Source organism: Ictidomys tridecemlineatus, chromosome 10 (genome assembly GCF_052094955.1).
Source record: "Ictidomys tridecemlineatus isolate mIctTri1 chromosome 10, mIctTri1.hap1, whole genome shotgun sequence".
NCBI lineage: Eukaryota > Metazoa > Chordata > Mammalia > Rodentia > Sciuridae > Ictidomys > Ictidomys tridecemlineatus.
This window is the reverse complement of record NC_135486.1, coordinates 127911528-127935025: the sequence shown is the minus strand read 5'-3', so window position 1 is coordinate 127935025 and position 23498 is coordinate 127911528. Positions and strand designations below refer to the sequence as shown.

General features: G+C 45.6%; 1 protein-coding gene and 1 long non-coding RNA gene across 16 annotated transcripts in view; both read left to right on the top strand.

The window, feature by feature from the left end:
- Tnrc6a (trinucleotide repeat containing adaptor 6A) overlaps window positions 1-23243 on the top strand; it is a 175489-nt gene extending 152246 nt beyond the window's left edge. For 13 of the 15 annotated variants that reach the window (XM_078024187.1, XM_040278652.2, XM_078024193.1 and 10 more), the window contains 14 exons: window positions 4639-4781; window positions 5164-5310; window positions 5470-5607; window positions 6508-6636; window positions 7007-7084; window positions 7357-7567; window positions 9773-9904; window positions 14712-14870; window positions 15487-15627; window positions 17318-17425; window positions 18911-19132; window positions 20031-20101; window positions 20594-20733; window positions 21218-23243. In XM_078024187.1, the coding sequence (XP_077880313.1) occupies window positions 4639-4781; window positions 5164-5310; window positions 5470-5607; window positions 6508-6636; window positions 7007-7084; window positions 7357-7567; window positions 9773-9904; window positions 14712-14870; window positions 15487-15627; window positions 17318-17425; window positions 18911-19132; window positions 20031-20101; window positions 20594-20733; window positions 21218-21593 (2195 nt within the window). In that variant the 3' untranslated portion in view covers window positions 21594-23243. The remainder of the gene's footprint in view (window positions 1-4638; window positions 4782-5163; window positions 5311-5469; window positions 5608-6507; window positions 6637-7006; window positions 7085-7356; window positions 7568-9772; window positions 9905-14711; window positions 14871-15486; window positions 15628-17317; window positions 17426-18910; window positions 19133-20030; window positions 20102-20593; window positions 20734-21217) is intronic. The other 2 variants (XM_078024194.1, XM_021725461.3) reach the window with 2 other exon arrangements.
- Window positions 9911-12331, top strand: LOC144367521 (uncharacterized). Its single transcript, XR_013426988.1, has 2 exons — window positions 9911-11582; window positions 11714-12331. It is a non-coding gene; the product is annotated as an uncharacterized LOC144367521 (long non-coding RNA).
- Window positions 23244-23498: the final 255 nt, after the last annotated feature.

The following is a 23498-nucleotide window of genomic DNA, read 5'->3' as shown; positions in this document are numbered from 1 at the left end:
AGAGAGTGACAGCCTAGGAGAGGCGTCTCACTAGTGGCACTCCACTATAAAACGGCCAGAGGGGTGCCTGGTGGAAGCTGCGGGTTCCTGGCAAGGTGAGCTTGGGAGAGCTGCCTGTGTGGCTGGAGAGAGCACACCAGGCCCGGGAGCCAGGTCTTTTTACAGTGTCTCTTCTGCACACTCTATTGACATGGCTTCAGTGCCGGCTAGCAAAGGAACAAATATGTAACAGGCTGAATCCATTACTTTCACAAAGCAGCCAGAAAGGACTAGTGATCAGTACAGTTCACCCCCCCTCTGACCACTCACCTTCCACGTGCATCCTTCTGCTCACAGTGGCAGACTGCTCTTTCTGCGTAACAGAATGCAGCTTTCTTTCTTAAACATGAGAAAGATGAGAAGCTGTGCAGTCCCAATTGTCATTGTACCAGTGTTGGCCCTATTAATCTCCCCTTGAGTTCAGCCACAGTTTCTTACCCAAAACACTAAATTATAAAGTACTTCTATTAACTTTTGAGTAAGGTAAAAATGAGAAAGAGAAGGAAGGTAACGGTCGACCCAAACAAGTCACCACCAACCTGGAACAAGCAGTGGAAACCACGTCGCGCCACTCCAGGGCTGAGGTCCCTTCCTCTGATGGAAGTGTTTTGGATTTTAGAATATTTACATAAACTACTGGTTTATGTAATCCCTGATTCAAAGTGCTTCAAAATCCAAAATTTTTTGAGTATCAGATACACAAAAAGTTTCAGATTTGGGGTTTTCAGATCAGGGTGACTTACCCTGTGCCGTCCTTATTCAGTAGCTGGTCACAACCCGCCGTTAGTGTCAGTGTCTTCCTTCTTTCATTGTTATCCTTTATCTACTCTGCTTTCAAGTTGAACCTTGGCTGTTCTAGGCCCCTTAATGGGTTGGAATGATCCAAACCTTTATTTTCGAAGGATTGGAGCTGCATTTCTCCCTGTCCCTTTTAGCTGCCTCTAATGTTGAGTAAGGGACTGTGCAAAGCGCCCAGAGAAACCTCTGGGTTCCGCAGTCTTCATGCTTTCATTCTGAGTCAGAAAACCACTCTCCCCTTGGTAGTCAGAACCAGCCTGGTCCTGCCTGTCATAGGAGTCCCCATGTCCAGGCGGCCATCGCCGTCCTCCGTTGTGTGGAACCATTTGTGTGTCTTTTGGAGGAAGCATTTTCTCTCTCAAGGAGTAAGTTCTCTAAATGGAGCTATCAGACAGGAAGCAAGAATTCTGTAAGTGGCCTCGTAGGTATGATTGTGAGGGAGACCACTCCCGCTTTCATCTTTTTGTTTGTGGATTCTGGCCGTGGGAGAGATTCATGCTTGTTTCTTGCAAGACAGAAGCCCTCCTCTGAGCATGTTGTCCCTTAACTTGCTTTGTATTGAGTCTTCAGTGGCCACCCTGCCCATCACTTGGCTAGCCACCTTCAGATGATGGTGTAGGTAGTAAGGCCAGTTAATTCCCCTATTGTACTTCCTTTGCTATGGAAAAAAAAAAAAAAAAAGATTCTTTTTGATCTTTTTGTTTGTGGGGTTGGTTTTTTGTTTTGTTTTTGGTTTTTGAACTCAGGGGCACTTGCCCACTGAGCCACATCCCCAGCCCTATTTTATTTATTTAGAGACAGGGTCTCACTGAATTACTTAATGCCTCGCTTTTACTGAGGCTGGCTTTGAACTTGTGATCCTCCTGCCTCGGCCTCCCTAGCTGCTGGGATTACAGGTGTGCACCACCACACCCAGCTGAAAAGAATTCTTGACCTGAAATGTGGCTTGACTTGACACTGTTCTCTGACAAGGGACAAGGTATTCTGTGAGACCATAGATGGCAGAGCTTTGTAGACTAGAAAAATCCACATCCAGAAGATGCATGTAGTCCTGTGAGGACAAATTTCTGCTTCTTCCACGGCTCACTGAATGACAGAAGTAGCTCAGATGTCATGCTAATGGAACTTGCTGGAAATCTGTCCTCTGAGGTGCTGGGGGAAGCTGTTCATGGAGAGACAGCTCACCAGAGACACTGCTCCGAGACTGGAGATTTGGAAGAATGCTGGGAGAAGCTGACCACTGCATACTACTGACCACCCAGGCCCTGGAGAAGCTGGGAGTGCAGCTGAAGCCTGCCAAGAGAGCGCTGGGCCAAAGAGGCCACACTTTTCCCTGCACTCTCTCCAGCGCCCTCTACTGACCAAACCTCAGTGTCAGATGGCAAAGGGAAAAAAACCGATTCCAAGGGGGCTGTCTTTTCATAGAAGAGGCGAAAAGGGTGAATCTGGAACTGAGAGACAACAGATCAATAGCTGGAAATTATTTGAGATAAGAATATAATAGAAATAGCAGGTTCAATAAGACATTGAGTTTGAAGTTACTGTCAAGACCATGTTTGGTAAGCAGAAGTCTGGATGCCAAGCCAGAATAGATAGGACATGTAATTACCTGGACATGGATGGTAGAGAAGCCACAGGATTGATCAGAGAGAGATGTAGAGTAATGGACCAAAGACGGAATCCTGAGTAATAACAAATAACATTTAAGGAATGATCCTGAGAGAAGCAGGAGAAGTTAGAGTAATTTTTGAGAAGCCAAGTGCGCATAGAGTCTTGAAAAGAAAATGGCTGTCATGGAGTAAGGTTGACAGTGGGGTAAATCATTGGTTTCTAAAGGGCCTTATTAATGGAGTGATGCACTGAGGGGAAATCACCACGTTTGGCACCAAGTTGATTCTGAAAGGGATGTGGAAGTGTTGGAGAATGGTTTGTGGAGAATCTTTTAATAAACTTTTAAAAGATAATTTGCACAGAATAATGTTGATTATCAGGAAGGAAGAACTTGGGAAGACCTTAAAAAAAAAAAAAGAGTTGGTTGAATTTGGTTGTAGGAGTAGATGTGGAGAGTTAGGCCAAAAATTCAGAATGACTGGGCTGGGTGTGTGAGTGAATAGTGGTGCCATTCATGGGGAAAGGAAACAGAGGAGTTGTTTATTGCAAAGGATTATTGACATTCCGGGGAGCTCTGACGGTGGGTTGCTGAGGTATCTGACCCACAGCTGGAACAGTACTTCAAGAAACCAGAAGCATTTTCGGTGACTCAAGAGGTGGAGTCAGGAGGATCACAAGTTCAAGACCAGCCTCAGCAACTTAGTGATGCAGTGTGTAACTTAGCGAGACCCTGTCTCAAAAAAGTGGGGAGGGCTGGGGAGATGGTTCAGTGATTAAGTGCCCCGGGTTCATTTCCCAGTACCAAAAAAAGAAAGAAAAGACACTAACGGCATTTTCAAAACATACCTATTTTAAGAATTTTTTCCTTTCTTCAAATTTTTGTCTTTTCCACTTGCCAGGAATAAGGTTAAGTATTCTGATGGTGGAAGACATCTCAAAAAGTAGCAATTGCAAAGAATGGATGGTTTGTGGATTGAGAAAATGTACAAAATGAAGTAGAGGGAAATAGAAATCTGTTGGAGGGGACTGGGACCCTGATGTGGGTGTGCTGAGCAGGCCGTGAAAGGCTGGGGCTGAGCCGCAGCATGGAGTCACGGGGTCACTTACATGGGGTGACTTGATGCCTTGGTTGTGAGAAAAGTCTAAAGGCAGCAAGTAGGTAGTGAAAAGGCAGACAGCAAGTCTTAGTGTGTTCCCGTGCTGAAGAGTCTTGAGGTGGAGAGAAGTGGAGAAGTGCCAGTCGAGCCTGGCATAGCGAGGGCATTGTCCACTTTTAAAAAGATTGGTTGAAATAGGATGGTAGCCTAGGCACTGGCTATTTCCAGCCAAGATTTTGCAGAAGTTTTCATTAGAAAAGATTGCAGGAACAGTCATAATGAGGAGATGATCGACAGAGAAGGCTTTAGGGAAGGCAGGATGTTGTCCTGGCTGGTCTCCAGTTTCACCGTCTGCCAAAAAGGGGCAATAATAACAAAGAGTTAAAATCATTTAAATCAGTGCACACACCGAGTGGGACCCAATGTGAAGTGAGCACTTACTAAGTGGTGGCTTGTCAATGTGGGTAGTTTTTATTTTCATTGTTTGTTAATGGACAGTACGTTTTTATTGTAAGATTAAGCAGGGGCTGAGACTGTAGCTCAGTGGTAGAGCACTTGCCAGGCAAGTGTTCTACCTTGTTTGATCCTTAGTACCGCATAAAAGTAAATAAGTAAAATAAAGGTATTCTGTCCATCTCCAACTAAAATAAATCTTAAAAAAATAAGATTAAGCAGATAAATGAAGGTGTCTTAAAGTATGTTTCTTAAGAATTCTTTTTAAAATGAGGTTATTAGCCACCTTCTGTTGACTAATTTACTTTTAATTTTACTTTTAAGTAAATTAGTTCATAAAAATAATAGTATCTGGTCTGGGGATATAGCTCACTTGGTAGAGTGCTTGCCTTGCATGCACAAGGCCCTGGGTTTGGTCCCTAGCTCCAAAATAATAATAATAATAGTATCTGCTAAAACTCAGCTTCACCTGTGAGGATTACAATATTTAGGAAATGCATAAATACTGCATTTCTCACATCTTTATCAAGGTAGAAGTCATTTCAGTTTGGAAAGTGTTTTGTTTTCTGTTGTAAATTTATCTGAAATCAGTTAGGTTGTCTGTCCTCCTATGGATAACATAGTGTCCTGCATTTATTAGGAATGTTACAAGACAAACGAATGGAGATAGATAAACATAGCCTGAATATTGGTGATTACAATCGAACGGTCGGGAAAGGCCCTGGTTCTCGGCCTCAGATTTCCAAAGAGTCTTCCATGGAGCGCAATCCTTATTTTGATAAGGTAGGATTGTTTTTGATTTTATCTCTGTGACTAATAACCAATATACTTATTAGCCTAATATTTATGTTAATATTTTAGAACATTCAATGTGATATGAAATGTTATAATTTAGTGCCACATCTGTTAGTAGATTTATAGTTCATTGTCCCAGTTATGCCTCAGTTTAGCATAGGGTTGTGTTTATATTTCCTTCTTAATCCCATAAAATTGTTTGGCTCTTTTTATGTCCTCTAGAACCAACACTAATCTGATCTCTTCTGTTTTCTACCTGTTTCCTGTTGGTGCTGGGATGTCATGTGACTTCTCTTCTGTTCCTGCAATGATTTCTCCCTTCCACTTGTTTGCTTGGCTGGTGTGCACATCTTTCTGTCTGTCCAATCAGGATGGCATTGTAGCAGATGAATCCCAAAACATGCAGTTTATGTCCAGTCAAAGCATGAAGCTTCCCCCTTCAAATAGTGCACTACCTAACCAGGCCCTTGGCTCCATAGCAGGGCTGGGTATGCAAAACTTGAATTCTGTTAGACAGGTAAGTCCAGATGTGTATTTTAGGCTCTCTGTTGTATGATTTGTATTAGTGATAAGATCTCTCTTACATGTAGTTACTGTTTAAATCAGTAGTACAATATGGTCATGTGACGCCTGTCCCTAAAGAGTCCCACTGTTGCTTTGCCCTTTGTGTTCATAGAATGGCAATCCCAGTATGTTTGGTGTTGGAAACACAGCAGCACAACCCCGGGGCTTGCAGCAGCCTCCAGCACAACCTCTTAGTTCATCTCAGCCTAATCTCCGTGCTCAAGTGCCTCCTCCATTACTCTCCCCTCAGGTAAGTAGACTTCTATTATAGTCTCCTCCACTTACACCTGGAGAAGAACCTTGAATAATTTGATATTGAATGAGGTGACTAGTCAAGCATCAAAATATTTATTGGCATCTTTGACATGCTGTAAATTCTGATTAGCTACTACTACAAGAATGAAGAAAGTGAGTCAAAGATTTGTTCAAATCCAGAATACTATTTTTCTATAGAACACCTTGGGAGCAGGATAGCAACAAAGTAAAGCTGACTGATTTAAAATTCATCTCTCATCTTTACTTACCCCAAGAAAAAGTATGTGTTAGAAATACCAGCGTGTCACAAGAAATCAGATACGTGCTCAAAAGCTACTGGGCAGGGCAAAGTTGACTTCTGCGGCGCTACCAAAAAGAAGCCCTCGGGCCGCCCCTGGACAGGATGCCCGCCCAGGGTTTATCCCTAAGGCAGCACTGCCCTTGCTCTGCCAGGAGGAGTTCAGGGTTCCATGTGACTAATTTAAAATTGGGGAGGGCAAGGGAAAGGGCTGTAGTTATGACTGGATCCCCTCCCACACTGTGAGCATTATGATTGGAAGACAGAGGACAAGGGGGGGGTGCTCAAAATGGCTGCTTCAACTGCATGGTTTTGTGGCTTAAAATCAGCTCCACCCACCTACCCACTATGAAATTTAAGTTTCAGATTACAGCAAACACATTGCTTTTACATAGTAGGAAACTCAAACTACAGGAAAGAGAACATAAATTTTATACATAATGTGGATGATAAATTAGACAAATAAAGAGAGAAAGCTATCACCCCCCCCCTCCGTGAATAATTCACTAATTTAATTGTTATAATTAAAACATAAGGTACATTTAGTTAGTCTGAATTATGTTATCAACATTATTAATTTACCGTTGTGATCCTAAGGTTCCAGTTTCATTGCTGAAGTATGCACCAAACAACGGTGGCCTGAATCCGCTCTTCGGCCCTCAGCAGGTAGCCATGCTGAACCAGCTATCCCAACTAAACCAGCTTTCTCAGATCTCCCAGTTACAGGTAAGCAGAATAATAGCCACACATTTATTGAGTGTCTGCCGTGCTGCCGACCACTGGGCTCCTTGTGGGGAGTCCTGCAGTAATAAGGTGGGCAGAGTTGTAAGCTTGCATGGAGATGAACACCAGAGAGGAGTGTTTTGCACAGATGCTTTGAGAGGAGACCTGGCCACGTCTAAGATGGTGGGGGTAGGATCAGACAGTTCCTTCTGAGTTGAAAGCTTAGCTTGAGCAGCGCAGCTGGAAGCCAGAGTCCAAGGAAGAGGTTGCACTAGATGAGGGGGGTGGGACCCGTCAGCATTGGCATGTCAAGGGTCATGGGTCTATTGTAGAGTGGTGTGGTAGTGACAACCTTTTTGCCGTTTTCCCCCAGCGATTGTTAGCGCAGCAGCAAAGGGCGCAGAGTCAGAGAAGCGTGCCTTCTGGTAACCGGCAGCAGCAAGACCAGCAGGTAGCTCCGATTCTTCCACGTGCTGTGCTGTCCTGTGTTTCAGTGAACTCCTATCACTTCCATTATGACAAGAGACCTGAAAATTCTTTTATTAAAATATAATGAAGTATATTGTCAAGTCTGCAATTTGCCCATGAGTCGTATTAATTATTATACATGATGCTTCCCTTTCCTGCTGAGAAGGAAGTGAATTAAAAAATGAAAGGAATATGGATATATCTGCAAAGGCTTCCCCCCCACACATTGTTTCCCAATTGTTTTGCTATTTTAAGGGTCGACCTCTTAGTGTACAGCAGCAAATGATGCAGCAGTCTCGTCAACTTGATCCAAACGTGTTGGTGAAGCAGCCGACTCCACCGTCTCAGCAGCAGTCACTCCATCAGCCAGCCATGAAGTCTTTCCTTGACAATGTCATGCCTCACACTACACCGGAGCTGCAAAAAGGGCCATCACCAATAAATGCTTTCAGCAACTTTCCTATAGGTGGGTCTCTCCTGGGCCAGTGTGCGCTGGTGCCTGAGTGCCACAGCATGCGTCCTTCTCCTCCACCTTTACAGCCTCCCTTCACAGAAGCTGGCTGTGTCTCCTAGGTGCCTCTCCCAGGGCTGCCGGGCCCTCTTCAAGGTTCAGCCCATCTGGGTGCTTCAGGGAAGGTCTCTCTTCATTCAAGAAAATCACCTGTTTGAAAGTTTGAACTCATTTAGAGTTAAAATAAAGCAAACATTTCCTTTTAGGAGTCGAGCTTTCTTAGTTGTGGGGTATGAGGAGGTGGAGAGCTGACAAGAATTGTTATTAGAAACGGCATACTAGAGAATTTTTGTGCACTTACCGCTTTGGGGAAACAACTGAAAGTAGTCACCTGGTTTGCTAGTTGTCAGACCAGGGATTTGTAAGTACTTGCTGGTGTAAATAAGAACTGGGAGTGGAGAAGGCCTTTGTCACACGTAGCAGCTTCCCCCTCGTTTTTTTTCTTGTCCCGGGGATTGTGGGGGTTTTTTTGTTTGTTTGTTTTGTTTTTTATTCCTTTGATTGAATTTCAGCTTGTGATTGTTCGTACCATGTTTGTTTTGCTTTTCCTCTCTCTTTACCTGAACAACAGTTTCTTTTTTTTTTTTTTTTAAGAGAGAGAAGAGAAAAAGAGGATTTTTTAATATTTATTTTTCAGTTTTCGGTGGACACAACATCTTTATTTTATTTTTATGTGGTGCTGAGAATCGAACCCAGCGCCCTGCGCATGCCAGGCGAGTGCATTACTGCTTGAGCCACATCCCCAGCCCACAACAGTTTCTTTTAAACCATCTTGGTTGGTTGCTTGCCAACTCTGTTGAAAACCTAATTGTTAGTTCATCAGTGTGGTCTGGGCCGTGGACAAAGGTTGGGGCACGCTGTTGCCCCGCCTCTGCTTCTCTTTGGCTGGACTGATGTTGCCCCGGGCTCCCTGGTGTTGCCGTGGGCTCCCAGGGAACAAATCGCACCGAGTCCTTAAGATCATTAGCAGTTTGCATTTCGAGGAACCGTCCCTCTGTCCGTTACCTCTGTGGTTGGATACTTTTGATGGTGACTAGGTGACTAACATCTCTGGCACCTTTTGGGCTATAATAGCAGAGTTACATTGAAGTTAGGTACCATGTGGCCTATAAAACCCACGAACTATATGGACCTTTATTCTCAAAAAATTGCCAATTCTTGATCTAATCACGGGTATAAGAGCATAGATTTGGTCATTGCAAAAATGGGGATGATTTTAAAGAATTCAGAATGATTTAAAAGAATTTTTTAATAAAAGAACCAATACCACAAGAATACTCATCAAACCAAAGAATTAAAAGACATTTGATTTGAAACTTTAGAAAAAGAGCCCCTTGGGGTAGTATATTAAATAAGGATTTTGGCTCTCGATGGAAAGTCTTCAGTTTTTAACAAGCATTTTAGATGTTTCTGATGTTAATGGTCCCTGGGTCACATCTTTAAAAGCACTGCTTACTGGTCAGTGTCTAAGGTGAACTTCCGGCCTTATTCCAAGAGAGTTGGCCTGGCCTCATTAGCAAGTTGCAAGTAAATTGTGTCTCGGCCTGAGAGTCTCCCCCAGATGTTAGAGGAGGACATTTTACTTTTAAATGCCAGCATCCTTTGACGGTTAGCCAGCTGGAAATCGTTTAGTTTTCGAGTTAGAAGATAGCAACTGAAAGTGATGACATGTTCTTCATGCATGATCCTCCTGGGGAAGCACTGAGTAGCTACCTCCTATCAGTGGTAAACTTACAAACTTTATAATTCAACTCCCTGAGACTTTTTTCTCTCTTATTTTGCTGAGATTTAAACATGATTGAAGTTATGTGGAAAATAGTTATTCCATAGATGACATGGTATGAGCATTTCACGGGTTGAAAACATTGAACTGTGGGGTTGGAAGGGCTACTCCACAGTTAATTTGCATGTGCTTTCTATTGACCTAGCTGATCTCTTGCTCCCAGCCTTGTGTATGCTTGACCTCGGCCAAGAGTCCTGAGCATCTCTTCTGCCTGTGGGGCCTTTAGTATTTGACTCCCACATTTATATAATGCTATTTATTAAGGAGCATTAAATGGGATTGAAATATTAGATTAGTTATGTGTGTTTTTCTAGAAAAATAGTGTCTTGCCAGAAGGAAAATATGCTGTATTTTATAAGATTTTTTTAATTTTTAAGGCTTGAACTCGAACTTGAATGTAAATATGGATATGAACAGTATTAAAGAGCCACAGTCAAGACTAAGGAAGTGGACTACAGTGGACAGCATTTCTGTGAACACATCTTTGGATCAAAATTCCAGCAAACATGGTATATATTATGTTCTTATACTTTTAAAAAAAATACACACACACACACACATATATATATATATTTGTAAACCAGCTAAATTTAGACCTTTATTTTTCTGTACATTTCAAAGCCAAATTATCTTAGATTTTTTTAAAACTTAAAACCAAAAAAGACTGTGCTTTATTAAGTCTTAGTAAAAAATAAGAGCCTTTAAATGAAAAGTAAAATTTACCTCTACTATGCTGTTTTGTAAAGGAGAGAGATTATGGGTGCTTTGTCAAAAAAAACTACTTCCCTTCTGATGATCATTTTGGTTTTTTTTTCCTACATGATTTATTGTTCTACATTTTTTCTTTTTTCTTTTTTTAAACATCTACTGGATTTACCCTGATATGTTCACAGTAGGGTATAAGAACTAGTTTATTTTCTTTTGATACATTTTCTTTATATATGTTGCTATGGGAATAAAGTAATAGATTTCGTATTATTGTCTTTTCTGTAGTTAATTTTTCGTATGGGGGATTGAACCCAGGAGCATTTAACCACTGAGCCCTTTTTATTTTTCATTTTGAGAGAGGTGTCCCCAAGTTGCTTAGGGTCTTGCCGAGTTACTGAGGCAGGCTTTGCAGTTCTCCTGCCTCAGCTTTCCAAGGCACTGGGATCACAGGTGTGTGCCATGGAGCCCAGCTAGCTAGCTTCCCTTTTCTTTTAGGACGCAGTAATTTTTGTTTGTCTCACTGCTTAGTAGACATTGATGCATGATGCAGCATGAATCTGGGAAATCCCTCATGGAGACTGGGCTTCTTCAACGAGCAATTTCAACCTGCACAACCAGCGAGCAGGAAAATGGCAGCCTTCTTCCACAAGTGTTGGTTTTACTTACATTTGAACAAAACTGTTATTTTTTTTACTAGAGTAAGGTACCCTAATAGAACTTGGATATTTTATTTAGTTTATTAGTTTTTTTCATGTTTTTATTTCTTCTGCATAAATACCAAAGAGTGAAATATCACATCCATAGAGTGGATGAATGTTTAACTCTTTTTTTTAATTGGCAACAGAAGTTGTATATTTTTAGTGCTAAACATTTTAACATGTATATTGTGGAATGGCCTTCACTCTTTTGTTAAAAAAAAATATTAGCTTCTCACTGTATATCCAAGAGAGATCCTTAAACTACCAACCCCGAAGTTATCTCTTATCATATTGAAAATAATTTTTTAAACCAACATCTATTAAAACATACAGAAAATGCCATGTTGAAATTGAGCTTTCTGTCCTCTCTCTGAAATATGAAGGCCTGGTGACACCAAGCCACGTCCTCAGAGGCTGAGATGTTCCAGGCCCCTCCCTGGGCTGCTCCCTCAGTGCACGCCTGTCTCTTGCTTTCTCTGCCACAGTCCTTTGCCATTTTGCTTTACTCTGCTTGGAAATATTCTTTTTTCTTTTTATGCCCCTTAACCTTCTTTCTCCCTCCCCTTATTGGAGAAATATTTCCGTTAATTCATATTTCTGAAGGACCATAGAATTTTTTCGGCAGCTATCCTTCTGATTAATCCCATTGGCAATTCTGTGTGCCCTGGAGTAGAAGTGGGAACACAGAATAGGCTGCTTTTCCACCCAGTAGAGGAGTATGAGTAGTTGTAAGAAGGGGTGACCTGGTAGCCTTGAGGGGGCTCACGTCAGAGAACAGCTGGTTACAGGCAGCAGTCCTTGACATGCACGGGTCGTACAGTGTGCAACGCCATCTTCAGTGGGTTTACTTCTTACCCCTGTTTTATTGAAGCTCAGGCAGCTAATACATTCACTGTTGATCAGAGAAGAAAGGGTAAACCCAAGAGATTCCTTTCTCGGAGGTTCTTGGGAGCCACATTAGGTTCAGTGATTTGTTAGAAATCACATAATTCAGAAAAGCTTTTGTCCTCACAGTTATAGTTGATTACACAAAAGAGCACAGGTTAAAGTCAGCAGAGGAAAAGGGCACCTAGACTAGAATCCAGGAGAAAGCAAGAGCAGGCTTCCTGTCGTCCTCCCCCAAGGAGTTGCAGGAGAGCACTTCATTCTCCCGGCAAGGACGTGTGACACATGCCCAAAACACTGCTAATAAGAGATGCCAGCCCGCCAGCCGTGGTGTCCAGAGTTTCCATCAGGGTCGCTCATATAGGCCTGCAGAGTCTTGGCTCCTATCTCTAGACCCTCAGAGGCCAGGCAAATACTGCCTGGCCCTGAGCCCCAGGCCTAACACAAGTGTTCACCAAAAGTCATGTTGTCTTGCTGTGTCTGGGAGGACCAGACCTCCGGTGTACAGAGCTGCTCTTCATTCTGCGGGCTTAGAAGATCCCAGAAGCCAAAAGCACATAGAAGTATGCAGTCTGGGCCTCGTGCTGACCCTTCATGTACATGACAGTGAGAAAGAGCAGACTTATTAAGGGAAGTAGAGGAAAATTGAAGCAAGGACAATTGAGAAGGAAATTCCACATCGAGGAAGGGTTGGACCAGGATGTCTGGGACACTGGATGGGTCTAAGATGGACTTCTGGTAGTTTATAAAATCCCCTTTCCTGGGCTGGGGGTAAAGTTCAGTTGGCAGGGCTGGGGCTGTAGCTCAGTGGCAGAGTGCTTACTGCGCACTCGTGAGGCACTGGGTTCGATCCTCAGCACCACATAAAAATAAACAAATAAAATAAAGGCATTCTGTCCATTTACAACTACAAAAAAATTTTTAAAAACCAGAGTACTTGCCTCGCATGCACAAGGCCCTGAGTTCAATCCCCAGCACCAAAAAAGCAAACAAACAAAAAACCCTTTCCCTTCATTTTAATCTTGGAGTTGGGGAGAAGTTAAGGAAAGATTTCCAAGAGGTCCATGATTTCTTAAGTCAAGATGGGAAAAATAAACAGGAATTGGCCAGGCCCCAGGCAGGGAGGGGATGAAAGGAAAGGAAACCGTGGTAGGTAGGAGAGGCTAGAACTTTTTAAGTACTTTAATTAATCTATTGAACAGTTTGAGTGTTATCTCCTATATGATGGGAAACCTGAGTTTTAAGCTAGGAGGTGACATGCTCAGATTTGTGTTCTTCAAAGATTCGCCTGGCTACCGTATGGAGACCAGTTGGGAAGTTTCTCTGGCCTAATCCAGCGCTGAGTCCCATGAAGAGAAGCCTGACCTAGCACAGGCATGGCTCGGGAGCTGCCTGAGCACAGAACTGATAGGACCTGGTCACTTCCAAAGATAACAGGAGCAGCAGAGCCAGGAGAGGCACTTGTGTCCCAGCTTACGCAGCCTCAGGTCTATGTTCCTATGCTTAGTAGCAAAAGCACGATTTTTTTGTGGCATTTCTTCTCTTCTATTGGGTTTTATCATCAAACTTTGACTGAATTTGGCTTACAAGTAAGTTTCCTAGATTATAGATTTTAAAAAATTTTTTTTTAATATTTTTATTTATTTATTATGTGGTACTGAGGATCGAACCCAGGGCACGTGCTAGGCAAGCACTCTGCTACTGAGCCACAACCCCAGCCCCTAGATTGTAGATTTTTTTATTTCTTAGGTTGATGATTATCCGAAGTTATTATATAATAGGAGAAATATTCTATTACAGACAGACCTAGATTCTAGGTTGATTTGCCACTATGGAATATCACACTGGAATTTTTCTTAAGGATGAGAATGGGGAGTTCAAACTATGGAGAAGTGAATGGCAAAATAAACATAGACCCTGGTTTTAGACCTAGATCTGCTACTAATCAATTCTGCTATTAATTAGCTGCTGGCAAGTAACTTAACCTTTCTGAACTTCAGGATTCTCATATGCAAAACACGAACCGTAGCAGCTCCTGTTGGGGTGTGTGGAGGGTGAATCTCAAGCCCTTGAGCACTCAAGCAGGGTTGGGCCCACGAGTGAGTATTAGGTCTTAGCCGTCATTATTACCGCCTTCGCTGTCACCTCGTGAGGTTCCCTGCTCAAAGACAGAAAGTTCTCCAGTAAATTCATTTCCAGTGCTGAAACTAAATCTACCACGTAATTTTTCTGATGTTTTTCCTTTACATTAATTAATAGAATACTTAACTTTCTATGTCCAGCATTCAGCCCAGCTGCTGGCACTGTTCCACTGAGAAATGATGGGCTTTACCACTTGCAGTAAAATTTTAGTCATTATAAGTCGTGTTCATGTTAAGATGGGTGCGAAGAATTAATCGTAAAAAACAGTCATTTCTTTGTGAGGCTGAGCTCTCCTTCCGTGGGACTTCGCGCTCATCGTAGCAGCGTATCTTAGAAACCGAGAGTCACAGGAGGGCGCGCAGGGTGGCATTGGAACTGTCCTGATGGCAAAGGCTGTGGCTTTGTTTTCCCTGCTTGTATGTTATCTTGTAGGCTTTCCTGACCTCCGTCCTTCATCTTTGTCGAGATTCTTGTACTCCACTCTGTACTCCTCACCTCCAAAAACACGAGTCTCTCTGACAAAGTGTTCACTGTACTAGTTCTCATCTAGGCCACAATGCCAGTGTTGAACGATTCTGTGCTCCGTTCTGTCACTTACCGACGGTTGTGGGCTTCGTGCCCTTGAGATGAAACCTGCTGTGGTCATTTTCAGGCGTTCTTCAAGTGAGATGTTTCGATCTTAGTAAGTAGGAGTTAGAAGGGTCCAGCCTCTGTCAGAGCGCAGAGCCGGCTTTACCTTTGCCTCCCCACAGAGTCTCCAAGACGCAGTTTGAGACCCACGTAGAACTCCAGTCGAAATTTTTCTTACCATATTTGAGAAACTCTAAGAGGTAAATTTTGTGGTATGTTTTGCTCACGTTCACTATTGTTTTTCATTTCTTAGGTGCTATTTCAAGTGGTTTCAGGCTGGAGGAATCCCCATTTGTTCCCTATGACTTTATGAACAGCAGTTCTTCACCAGCCAGTCCTCCAGGTTCAGTAGGAGATGGCTGGCCACGTGCCAAATCGCCCAACGGCTCTAGCAGTGTTAATTGGCCACCAGGTAAAGTGCCGATGGCCCGTTCTGTGAGACACTGCTTCTGGTGCAGTTTCGCTGCATGTAGGCTTCCTAGTGGTCTAGCCCGGTGCATGTTGGGGCCATCTCTGCGATCTGACGAGGAGCGTGGAGATGATGGGAGAAAAGGGGGACGTAGAGTCAGTCTGTGTGGTCCCAGCCCTCTGCTTCTACTAGTGACTGTGGCATGAGCCTCTGACCAGCATGAAGAGTCCCAGAGGAAGCCTGCAGTCACTGTTCCTCGGCTGTGTCGGGGACTCTTGCCAGGGTGTTCGGTTATACTAAGAAATTGCCAAAAATGAATCCCTTCCCTGCTTGGTCCTGCTTGAGTTGTGGCTTTGCATTTTATCATGAAGCACTTTATTTTACAGCTTAAAAATATATAAACTAGAGAAATTATGTCAGTCACAAAAAATTTACAAGCTAATCATAGAGAATAACTCATACTACAATAATTATATTATCACACTCATCTTTTAAGGTGTTGGATAAATTGGAAAATATTTGACAATTGTATAGGATTTAGAAATAAGATTTGGATATTTAGTAATGTATTATAAAGTGATGATTAAGCCTTGAATTAATTTTACATTTCTGCTTTTAGAATTTCGCCCTGGTGAGCCATGGAAAGGTTATCCAAACATTGACCCCGAAACTGACCCTTACGTCACTCCTGGCAGTGTCATAAACAATCTTTCAATTAATACTGTGCGGGAAGTTGACCACCTCAGGGACAGGAACAGTGGTACGTACAGAGCACAAGTCTTGTCTTGTGATGCTCAGAGGCAGGTTCTGAGAAGGCTTTGAGTGGGTGTGAACCTTGGGGTAGCAAAAGCCCCTCTGAGCTCTCAGCCCCGACACCCACGGGGATCGTGAACCTGGAACACGGTTCTCGGGTTTCCCGAGTGACCGCGGCCACTTTTGAGATGATGAGGATTTGTCAGCACTTGCTCTGCAGCAGCAGTGCCAGCAGCTGAGGCGCATCGTCGTGGGGTGTGTGTACTCCACGTACTGAAGGGCCGCCCTGGGGAACAGGCTTGGTGTGAACACAAGTCACTCAGGATCACTGTAACCCAGGCCCAAAATCACCCGGTTACCTACCACACCTCAGGGCTTCTGCAGGTAACCCATTCATGAGGAAAGGTGAATGGAATTAATTGTTTTGGTTTTGGTCTTTGTACTGGGAATTGAATCCAGGCCTCTTCACCACCGAGCTACACCCCTGGTACCTGCCCCACCCCCACCCCCAGGGATTAAACCCAGGGCCTCAAACATGCTAGGCAAGCTTTACTACCAAGCTGCCTCCCCAGACCAAAAAATATTTTGTTTCTATAAAATACAGTCTCCCAGGCAGACATGGTAGCACACACCTGTGATTCCAGCTACTCAGGAGACTGAGGCAGGAGGATTGAAAGTTCAAGACTATCCTGGACAATTTAGTGAGACCCTGTCTTAAAAAATACAATTGAAAAGGGCTCGAGAGGTAGCTCAGTGGTAGAGTGTTTGACCAGCATGTGCAAGAAAAAAAGTATGTGTGTATGCACACATACATAACACATGCATGCACGCGCACACACACACACTGTTCCTTCAGTATACAAAGAAAAATACGTTCAATATATAATTTGTTAAGAATAACAAGTGTTTGTGCATCATAGTGGTCAGAAAAGAATCCTCATCATTCCAGAATGGCTGCATTTAAAAGACCTTCACAGAGGTAAAGTTTGTACTTTCACAAAAAATGTCAGGAGGCCCAAAACCAAGCAGAAGCCCTCGCTGCGTGTGGTTAATAGAAGAAGCCCACGGCTCACAGAAACGGGCTTCTGTTTGTGTGTGTTTGCAGAGGGTCCGGAGGTTGGGGGTGGAGGAGGTGATCTGAGCGGTAAACAGTGTGGGTTGGACGTGGGGGCCAGTTAGGGGCTGTCCTGGTGACCATGTGCTTATGAGGTCGAAGCTGAACCTGAGGAAAGGGCTTTTTTTTTTCTCAAGTGGGAAGAAAGACGGGGTTTTGGAGCCTGCGCCTGGGGCCTGCTAGAGAGGGTCCCACCCACTGGCTCAGGGAGCGCCAGTGGCCGGTGCTTGGGTGGGCTGGCCGGCCTGGGAGGTCACACAGCTTAGGGCGGGAGCTGCGTAGCGGGGAATGGCCTTCCGTTCAGAGCCTGCTGGGAAGCAGAGCGGCTGTTGGCTGGCCTCTGCCCACACCTCACTGCCAAGAGCATGTGCCCCGTCTGGTGGGGACGGGCAGGGGGAAACAGCCAGCAGCTCTGGGCATGCTCTCCTGAAGGCAGGCAGGAGGCGCAGTCTGGGGTCTGGCCTGCTCACCACGCCCCCTGCCCTGTTCCTGGGGTGGGCTGGGGCACCTGGACTTCTGGGTGCCTTTACTCATGTCAAACGCGTCCCTTGCTCTGGCCGCTAATGGAACTCTCCCTCTCTAGGGTCATCCTCATCCTTGAACACCACGCTGCCTTCAACTAGTGCCTGGTCATCCATTCGTGCCTCCAACTACAACGTTCCCCTCAGCAGTACAGCACAAAGCACTTCAGGTGGGCCGCACAGCCCCGCGCCCCTCTTGGGAGGAGGTGTGGTGTGGTCACAGTCTGGGGCCGTTGTGTTAATGCCTTCTTCTTTTAACCCGTCTCTTATTTTCGGGAGGGAGGAGACTGTATTTATGATCCTGGGACAGTGTCTTTAGCGGCGTTTGTCCCTGTTTGACTGTTCCGTGCGCTGCAGTCCCCTCCTGAGACCCTGGGCCTTCCCCAGGCAGCTCGCTGACAGCGCCTGGCTCTCGGCACTCCACAGCGGCTCTTGGGCTGTCTGCAGTGGAGGACCTTTAAATTTCCAGTCCTTTACAGGCTGGTACTCGTGTAGGAGAGGGTGAACGCGGATTTCAGCTTGTCCCAGGGCTGTTGATGTACTTGAGAGTCGGGTGGAGTTGAATGCTGTCACCGCTCACAGATGCCCAGTCTGCTTCTGCTGCAGCCCAGGAAGGAACTGGGCCACTGCGGCCACTCTTCCTGCCATACTTTTAGAAGCACAAAAACTACCGAGCTACATCCCCAACCCTTTCTATTTTTTGTTTTGAGACAGGGTCTCGCTGAGTTGCTGAGGCTGGCTTTGAACTTGCAGTCCTGCCTCAGCTTACCATGTGCCTGGTCCCCGCATACCCACTTGGCACTGAGCATGCCTCAGGAAACTTTTTTTTTTTTTTTCAAGTGAAAACAGAGTCTTAGATTTGGATCTTGGCTCCCCATTGGACCCGAAGGCAAACACTCACCCTCAGATCCTCAGAATGTGTGCCAGGGTCAGAGGTAGCATCTGAAAGCACCTAGCGGCCTGGGCTTGGCATCAAGGCGGGCAGCTGGTGATATCTGCTGGATGACTCCTTGAGTTGGGGCCACTTATGCAGTTTTTTCCCCACGAATTATTGACAGAGTTGTAAGGTGTGTTTAATGGGCTGCGTGGCTGTCTTGAGGGGCTTGCCTGTGGTTATTAAGGTAAGGAGTTCACAGTTGCCACTTTAGAGCAGTTCAGAGCGTTTCGTGTGTTAATTTCATTTAACACCGTTTTACACAGGGGAAGCTCCTAGGTTCTTATGTTAACAACAGATGACAGTGTGAGTGTCTGAGAGGAGGGACAGCTTCCTTTGGGCTTTTTGGTTTTCTTTAGCAGCTTAGTTTCATTTGGACTTTGCCTTTTGTTTCGTTTTGTTTTGTTCTTCTCTGGCACTGGGAATTGAACCCTGGGGGATGCTCTATCACTGAGCTGTGTATTCCCAGTTCTTTTTTGTTTTGAGACAAGGTCTTACCAAGTTGCTGAGGTTGTCCTTAAACCTGGGATCCTCCTGCCTCAGCTGCCTGAGTCGCTGGGCTCACGGCACTGTACCACCATACCTGGCTGATTTGGGGGTTTAGATGTCTGTGTGCGTTTTTTTGATTTGCCTTTTGTGGGACAATAGATGTTATTTAAATATTCTCATTTCTCCAACATTATTCCACCTCTCTGCTCTCCCCCACCCGCTTTGAAAGCAGCCAGAAATAGTGATTCCAAATTGACATGGTCTCCTGGTTCAGTCACAAACACCTCTCTGGCTCATGAGCTGTGGAAGGTCCCTTTGCCACCTAAGAACATCACTGCTCCGTCCCGCCCGCCTCCGGGACTGACTGGTCAGAAGCCGCCCTTGTCTACGTGGGATAATTCTCCCCTTCGTGTAGGTGGAGGATGGGGAAATTCTGACGCCAGATATACCCCAGGTAGGAGGAAGTGCGAGAGCTGGGGTCGGGGGGTCTTTGCTGAACACTCAGCAGCTTTACCGAGACCCAAACCTCTCTGACTCCCGTCTCTGGGAGCCTTGTTCCAGTGTCCTTAACGTTTTCCCCGAGACCCAGAGCAGTCGGTCTCGTCTCTGAGCTGAAAAATGACTAATAACACGTCATAATATTTCCTGATCTGATCTGGTTTGTAATTTCTGATCCTTAGGTGAACGGCTGCAATAAAACTTTCGGCTTTTGGGGGGAAAGTGTTAATTATGTTTTTTTAAAAAAAAAAAAAACACTGGAGGTCATGCTGTGCTACCAAATGCAAATCAGCACAATGAGGGGAAATGAGAAAATGACCCCAGAGCCCACCCTGCAGGGTTCGTGGACTTGAGCAGAGTCAGGAAGCTTTGAAGGGAAGCCCAGAGAGCAGGGACAGCCTCCCTGGAGGCCGAGAGGCCTGAGCGTGCGCTCCCTGTTGGGTTGTAGAGACTCAGCAAAGGGGCCGCTGTGGGGTAGGGCAGGGTGTGTCCCAAGGATGAGCCAGAGGAGGTGGGTGGGGTCTCGACCCTGGGGGGGAGCTCCTCTGCGGGGAGCCTGGGCCGGCAGGAAGGCCAGCCAGGACTCCTGAAGTGACCCGTCCCCTTAAAGCTTCACACCCTGGGTGGGTCCCACCTGCAAAGCCATCAGACCCAGCCTCCCAGAGGTCGGAGCCGCCAGCACCGGGAGCTGCGCCTGGACTGGGGACGAGCTCCTGTGGGCCGAGGAGGAGGCCGTGGGCAGGGGCGGCGCGGCTGGGTGTTCGGCTCATCTGTCAAGTGACTCATTTGGGCTGTTTGAGGCCATGGTCTGGGAAGACTGACTTGTCCCTTTTTCCGCCCCCGCCCCCCACTAGGTTCCAGCTGGGGTGAGAGCAGCTCAGGGAGAATAACAAATTGGCTTGTTCTGAAAAACCTTACACCTCAGGTAAGGCTGGGTGGAGGGCCGGCAGGGCGCGAGCAGGCGTCGTCCTACTGGCAGCAGGGCCTGCGAGGCAGTGAGGGCCTGGCGGAGGAGAGCCAGGCCGTCTCCAGCTCCTCTGGTGGCAGGCCGTCATGGTCCCCTGGGTTCACAGGTCTTGGGTTCAGGGAAGCCAACCAAAGTCAGGGATTCCTAGGCGTCCCCTGGACGGTCCAGTGGGGCTCAGCAGAGTGTGTCCACGTGAACCGGGGCAGGCGATCCTCGTCCTGCCTGTGGAGAAACGCTGTTCTGCCCTTTAGTTTCCTTGGCCCCTGGTCCACCCTGCGCAGAAGCAGTGCCCTGGTGAGCCCTTCCTGGGATGGTTGAGAGGAGAGGAGCCCTAGCAGGGACAGTGACCACCTGAGGGGCGCCTCCAGGAGCTAGAGGTCACAGAGGGCAGGTCTGGGATGTCTTCCCCGCTGGCCCCACAACCTCTCATTGCCCTCCCACTGCTTCCAGATCGATGGCTCAACTCTGCGTACCCTGTGCATGCAGCATGGCCCGCTGATCACATTCCACCTGAACCTCCCACACGGAAACGCTTTGGTCCGCTACAGTTCAAAGGAAGAGGTAGTGAAGGCACAAAAGTCTCTGCACATGTAAGTGCCCCGGGCTCCTGCTGGGGAGGGCTGGGAGTGGGGTGGAAGCACAGCCTGGTCCTGGGTGCCGCTCCCGAGGGGCTTCTCCCCAGAATTGCCCCACGGTTCTCTGGGATCCAAGGTCGGGATTCCTGAGGAGGAGAGTCCGACAGGGTCAAAATGGCCCTGGAGCCAGGCACCTGCAGTGCAGCTACTCAGGAGGCCAAGGCAGGAGGCTCAGTGGAGGCCAGGAGTCTGAGAACAGCCCCAGACAACATAGTGAGACACCCTGTCTCCAAAAAGAATCAACTGGAAAGTCTCTTGTGCTGCCCATGACAGACAGACAGGCCAGGTGTCCCCCCACAGCCTGTGCCCGGCCGTCCTCCAGGGCCCGTGCTCCTTGAAGGAAGGGCACACCAGCGTGTGGCGTGTGCCCCCCTCCCCGTGTCTGTGACCAGGAAGGCCCCCCACGGGAGGCCCTCACGCTCTCTGCCTTCTGCTCTAGGTGCGTCCTGGGGAACACGACTATTCTTGCTGAGTTTGCCAGTGAAGAGGAGATCAGTCGTTTCTTTGCACAAAGTCAGTCTCTGACCCCTTCTCCTGGCTGGCAGTCCCTCGGGTCCAGCCAGAGCCGGCTGGGCTCCCTCGACTGTTCCCACTCCTTCTCCAGCCGGACCGATCTCAATCACTGGAATGGTGCTGGGCTGTCGGGAACTAACTGTGGAGACCTTCACGGCACTTCCCTCTGGGGGACCCCACATTATTCCACAAGCCTGTGGGGTCCCCCAAGCAGCAGTGACCCCCGGGGAATTAGCAGCCCATCCCCCATTAACGCTTTCCTTTCTGTTGACCACCTGGGTGGGGGTGGGGAGTCCATGTAGGGTGTAGTTGTAGACTCACAAACTGTGACCTCAAGATGCGAGAGATGGAGCACTAAGTTGGGCTCGCCGCCTGCAGCCAGGGGCCACCTGTGGGAACAGCTGTTCTCTGCACATTTTCCACTTTGTTTTCCCCAAAACATATCAGTTTGAATACTTGAATCATGCAGGCCAATATTATAATGTGAAAAGGTATCTATCTATTTACACTCCCAAGTAGCGCCATACATGCTAGACCATATAGAATGAGCTCACTCGTGTATATTCATCATGTTTAGCCTTGGATTCATTCTTCCTTTCTTCTTTCTGTTTTTTTCTCCTCCCTCCCCACCCCCCCTTTCCTTTTTTTGCAAAACCATTTTTTGGGCTGATAATGTATGAGCTTTTACCTTTGCACTGAATGATGCTCTCTCCGTCTAATCGGCAATATGGGGGGGCAGCTGTTCCAGTGTAAATGTTTACTCAAGGATGTTCTTAAAGGTGTGCGCTCTCTACTATGCCTTGATGTTGCCTACCTTGTTGTGGTATCGTGGAGTTTAAAAGATCAAGTTATGATACTGACTTAGGATTATTAATGAAAGTATTGCACCAGTTTTTTCATGTTGTAAAACTAAAGAATTTCGCTCTGCAGTTTGAAAAACTGTGGCCACAGCTGTGACTTGCAGCCCACCTGCCACCCAGGACGGGCCCTGCACTTTGAATAGGCTTTCCATTTTGTTTTGAAGGTTCTCACGCTGAGCCTTCTTGTTTACAGATTTTTTTGTTTGTTTTTTGAGAAAAAAAAAATGTTTACTCTTCCATCATTTAAAAAAAAATTAAAAAACAAAAAAAAAATGGAGGATGATTTAAAAGATGCTTTCTATCTCTGGGAAAAAAGGAGCAGCATTTGGCCATGTTCTTTCGTTTTTCTATTCCTGTCCTAAATCAAAGAGCATGGTTCTCAGGAAAACCAGTTCCCCAGTTAAAAAAAAAAAAAAAAAAAAAAAATCCTTGTAGTTTCTTATAGGAAAAAAAGAGACCCCCCCCCCCAACTTTTAGCACTGATACTACGTATTGCTCTGTTAAAGAATTTTCTCTGCCAAAAAAGAAAAAAAAAAGAAAAAAATGCTTAAAGCTGGAGTTGGACATTCTGCTTTCAGATGCTGTCTTTTTCTTAGTGATGATGGTTTGCTAATAATCAATAGGTGATGATTTTTGTAATCCCATCAAGTGGCTCTCTGTTTCTGCTCTCTTGTGACTGTGTTAATGTTTAACTGTTGTACCTTAAAGCCGAAATCAGTAACTATGCATACTGTAACCAAGGTATTGGGCCTACAGAGTTGTTTGTTGTATAAAGAAAATTTTAAATGTTGTTGCAAACTAACGAGTTACATCATTTTTAAATTTCTCCCCCCGCCCTTTTTCGCCCACAAATGGTATTATAATGCTTGCTTAGTCAAAGAAGAGAGACTAAACAAGGGTAAAAATTTTAACAGTACAGAATTTGCCATCATTTCATTGCCTTGATTCTAACTGTTTGTGTCCTAAGATGCAAAAGAAGTCAGTGGCTTTTAACTGTTTACAAATAGAATGTGATTGTAAATGTACAGTTCGGTTGTGTTGAATTATGAACTTTCTTCAGATATAATAAACCATGACTTTTTGGCTGCTCAACATTAATTGTCTTTTTTGTGGATTTATTTGTAGGCTCTTTTTTATAATGAAATTTGCAGAGTTGCTGTGTGTGAGGGTTCTCACAGAGCAACTGGTTAAAAATCTAAGCAAATATTTGAACATTTTACCTGAACTTATCCACAATTTCACCCTGAAACAATGTGAGAACAATGGGAAACTGTAGCTCGCTCCTTCCTACCCTCTTTGAGCATCTTTGGGATCTTGTTGCTCAAAACCTCCTCTGTGACTTCATCT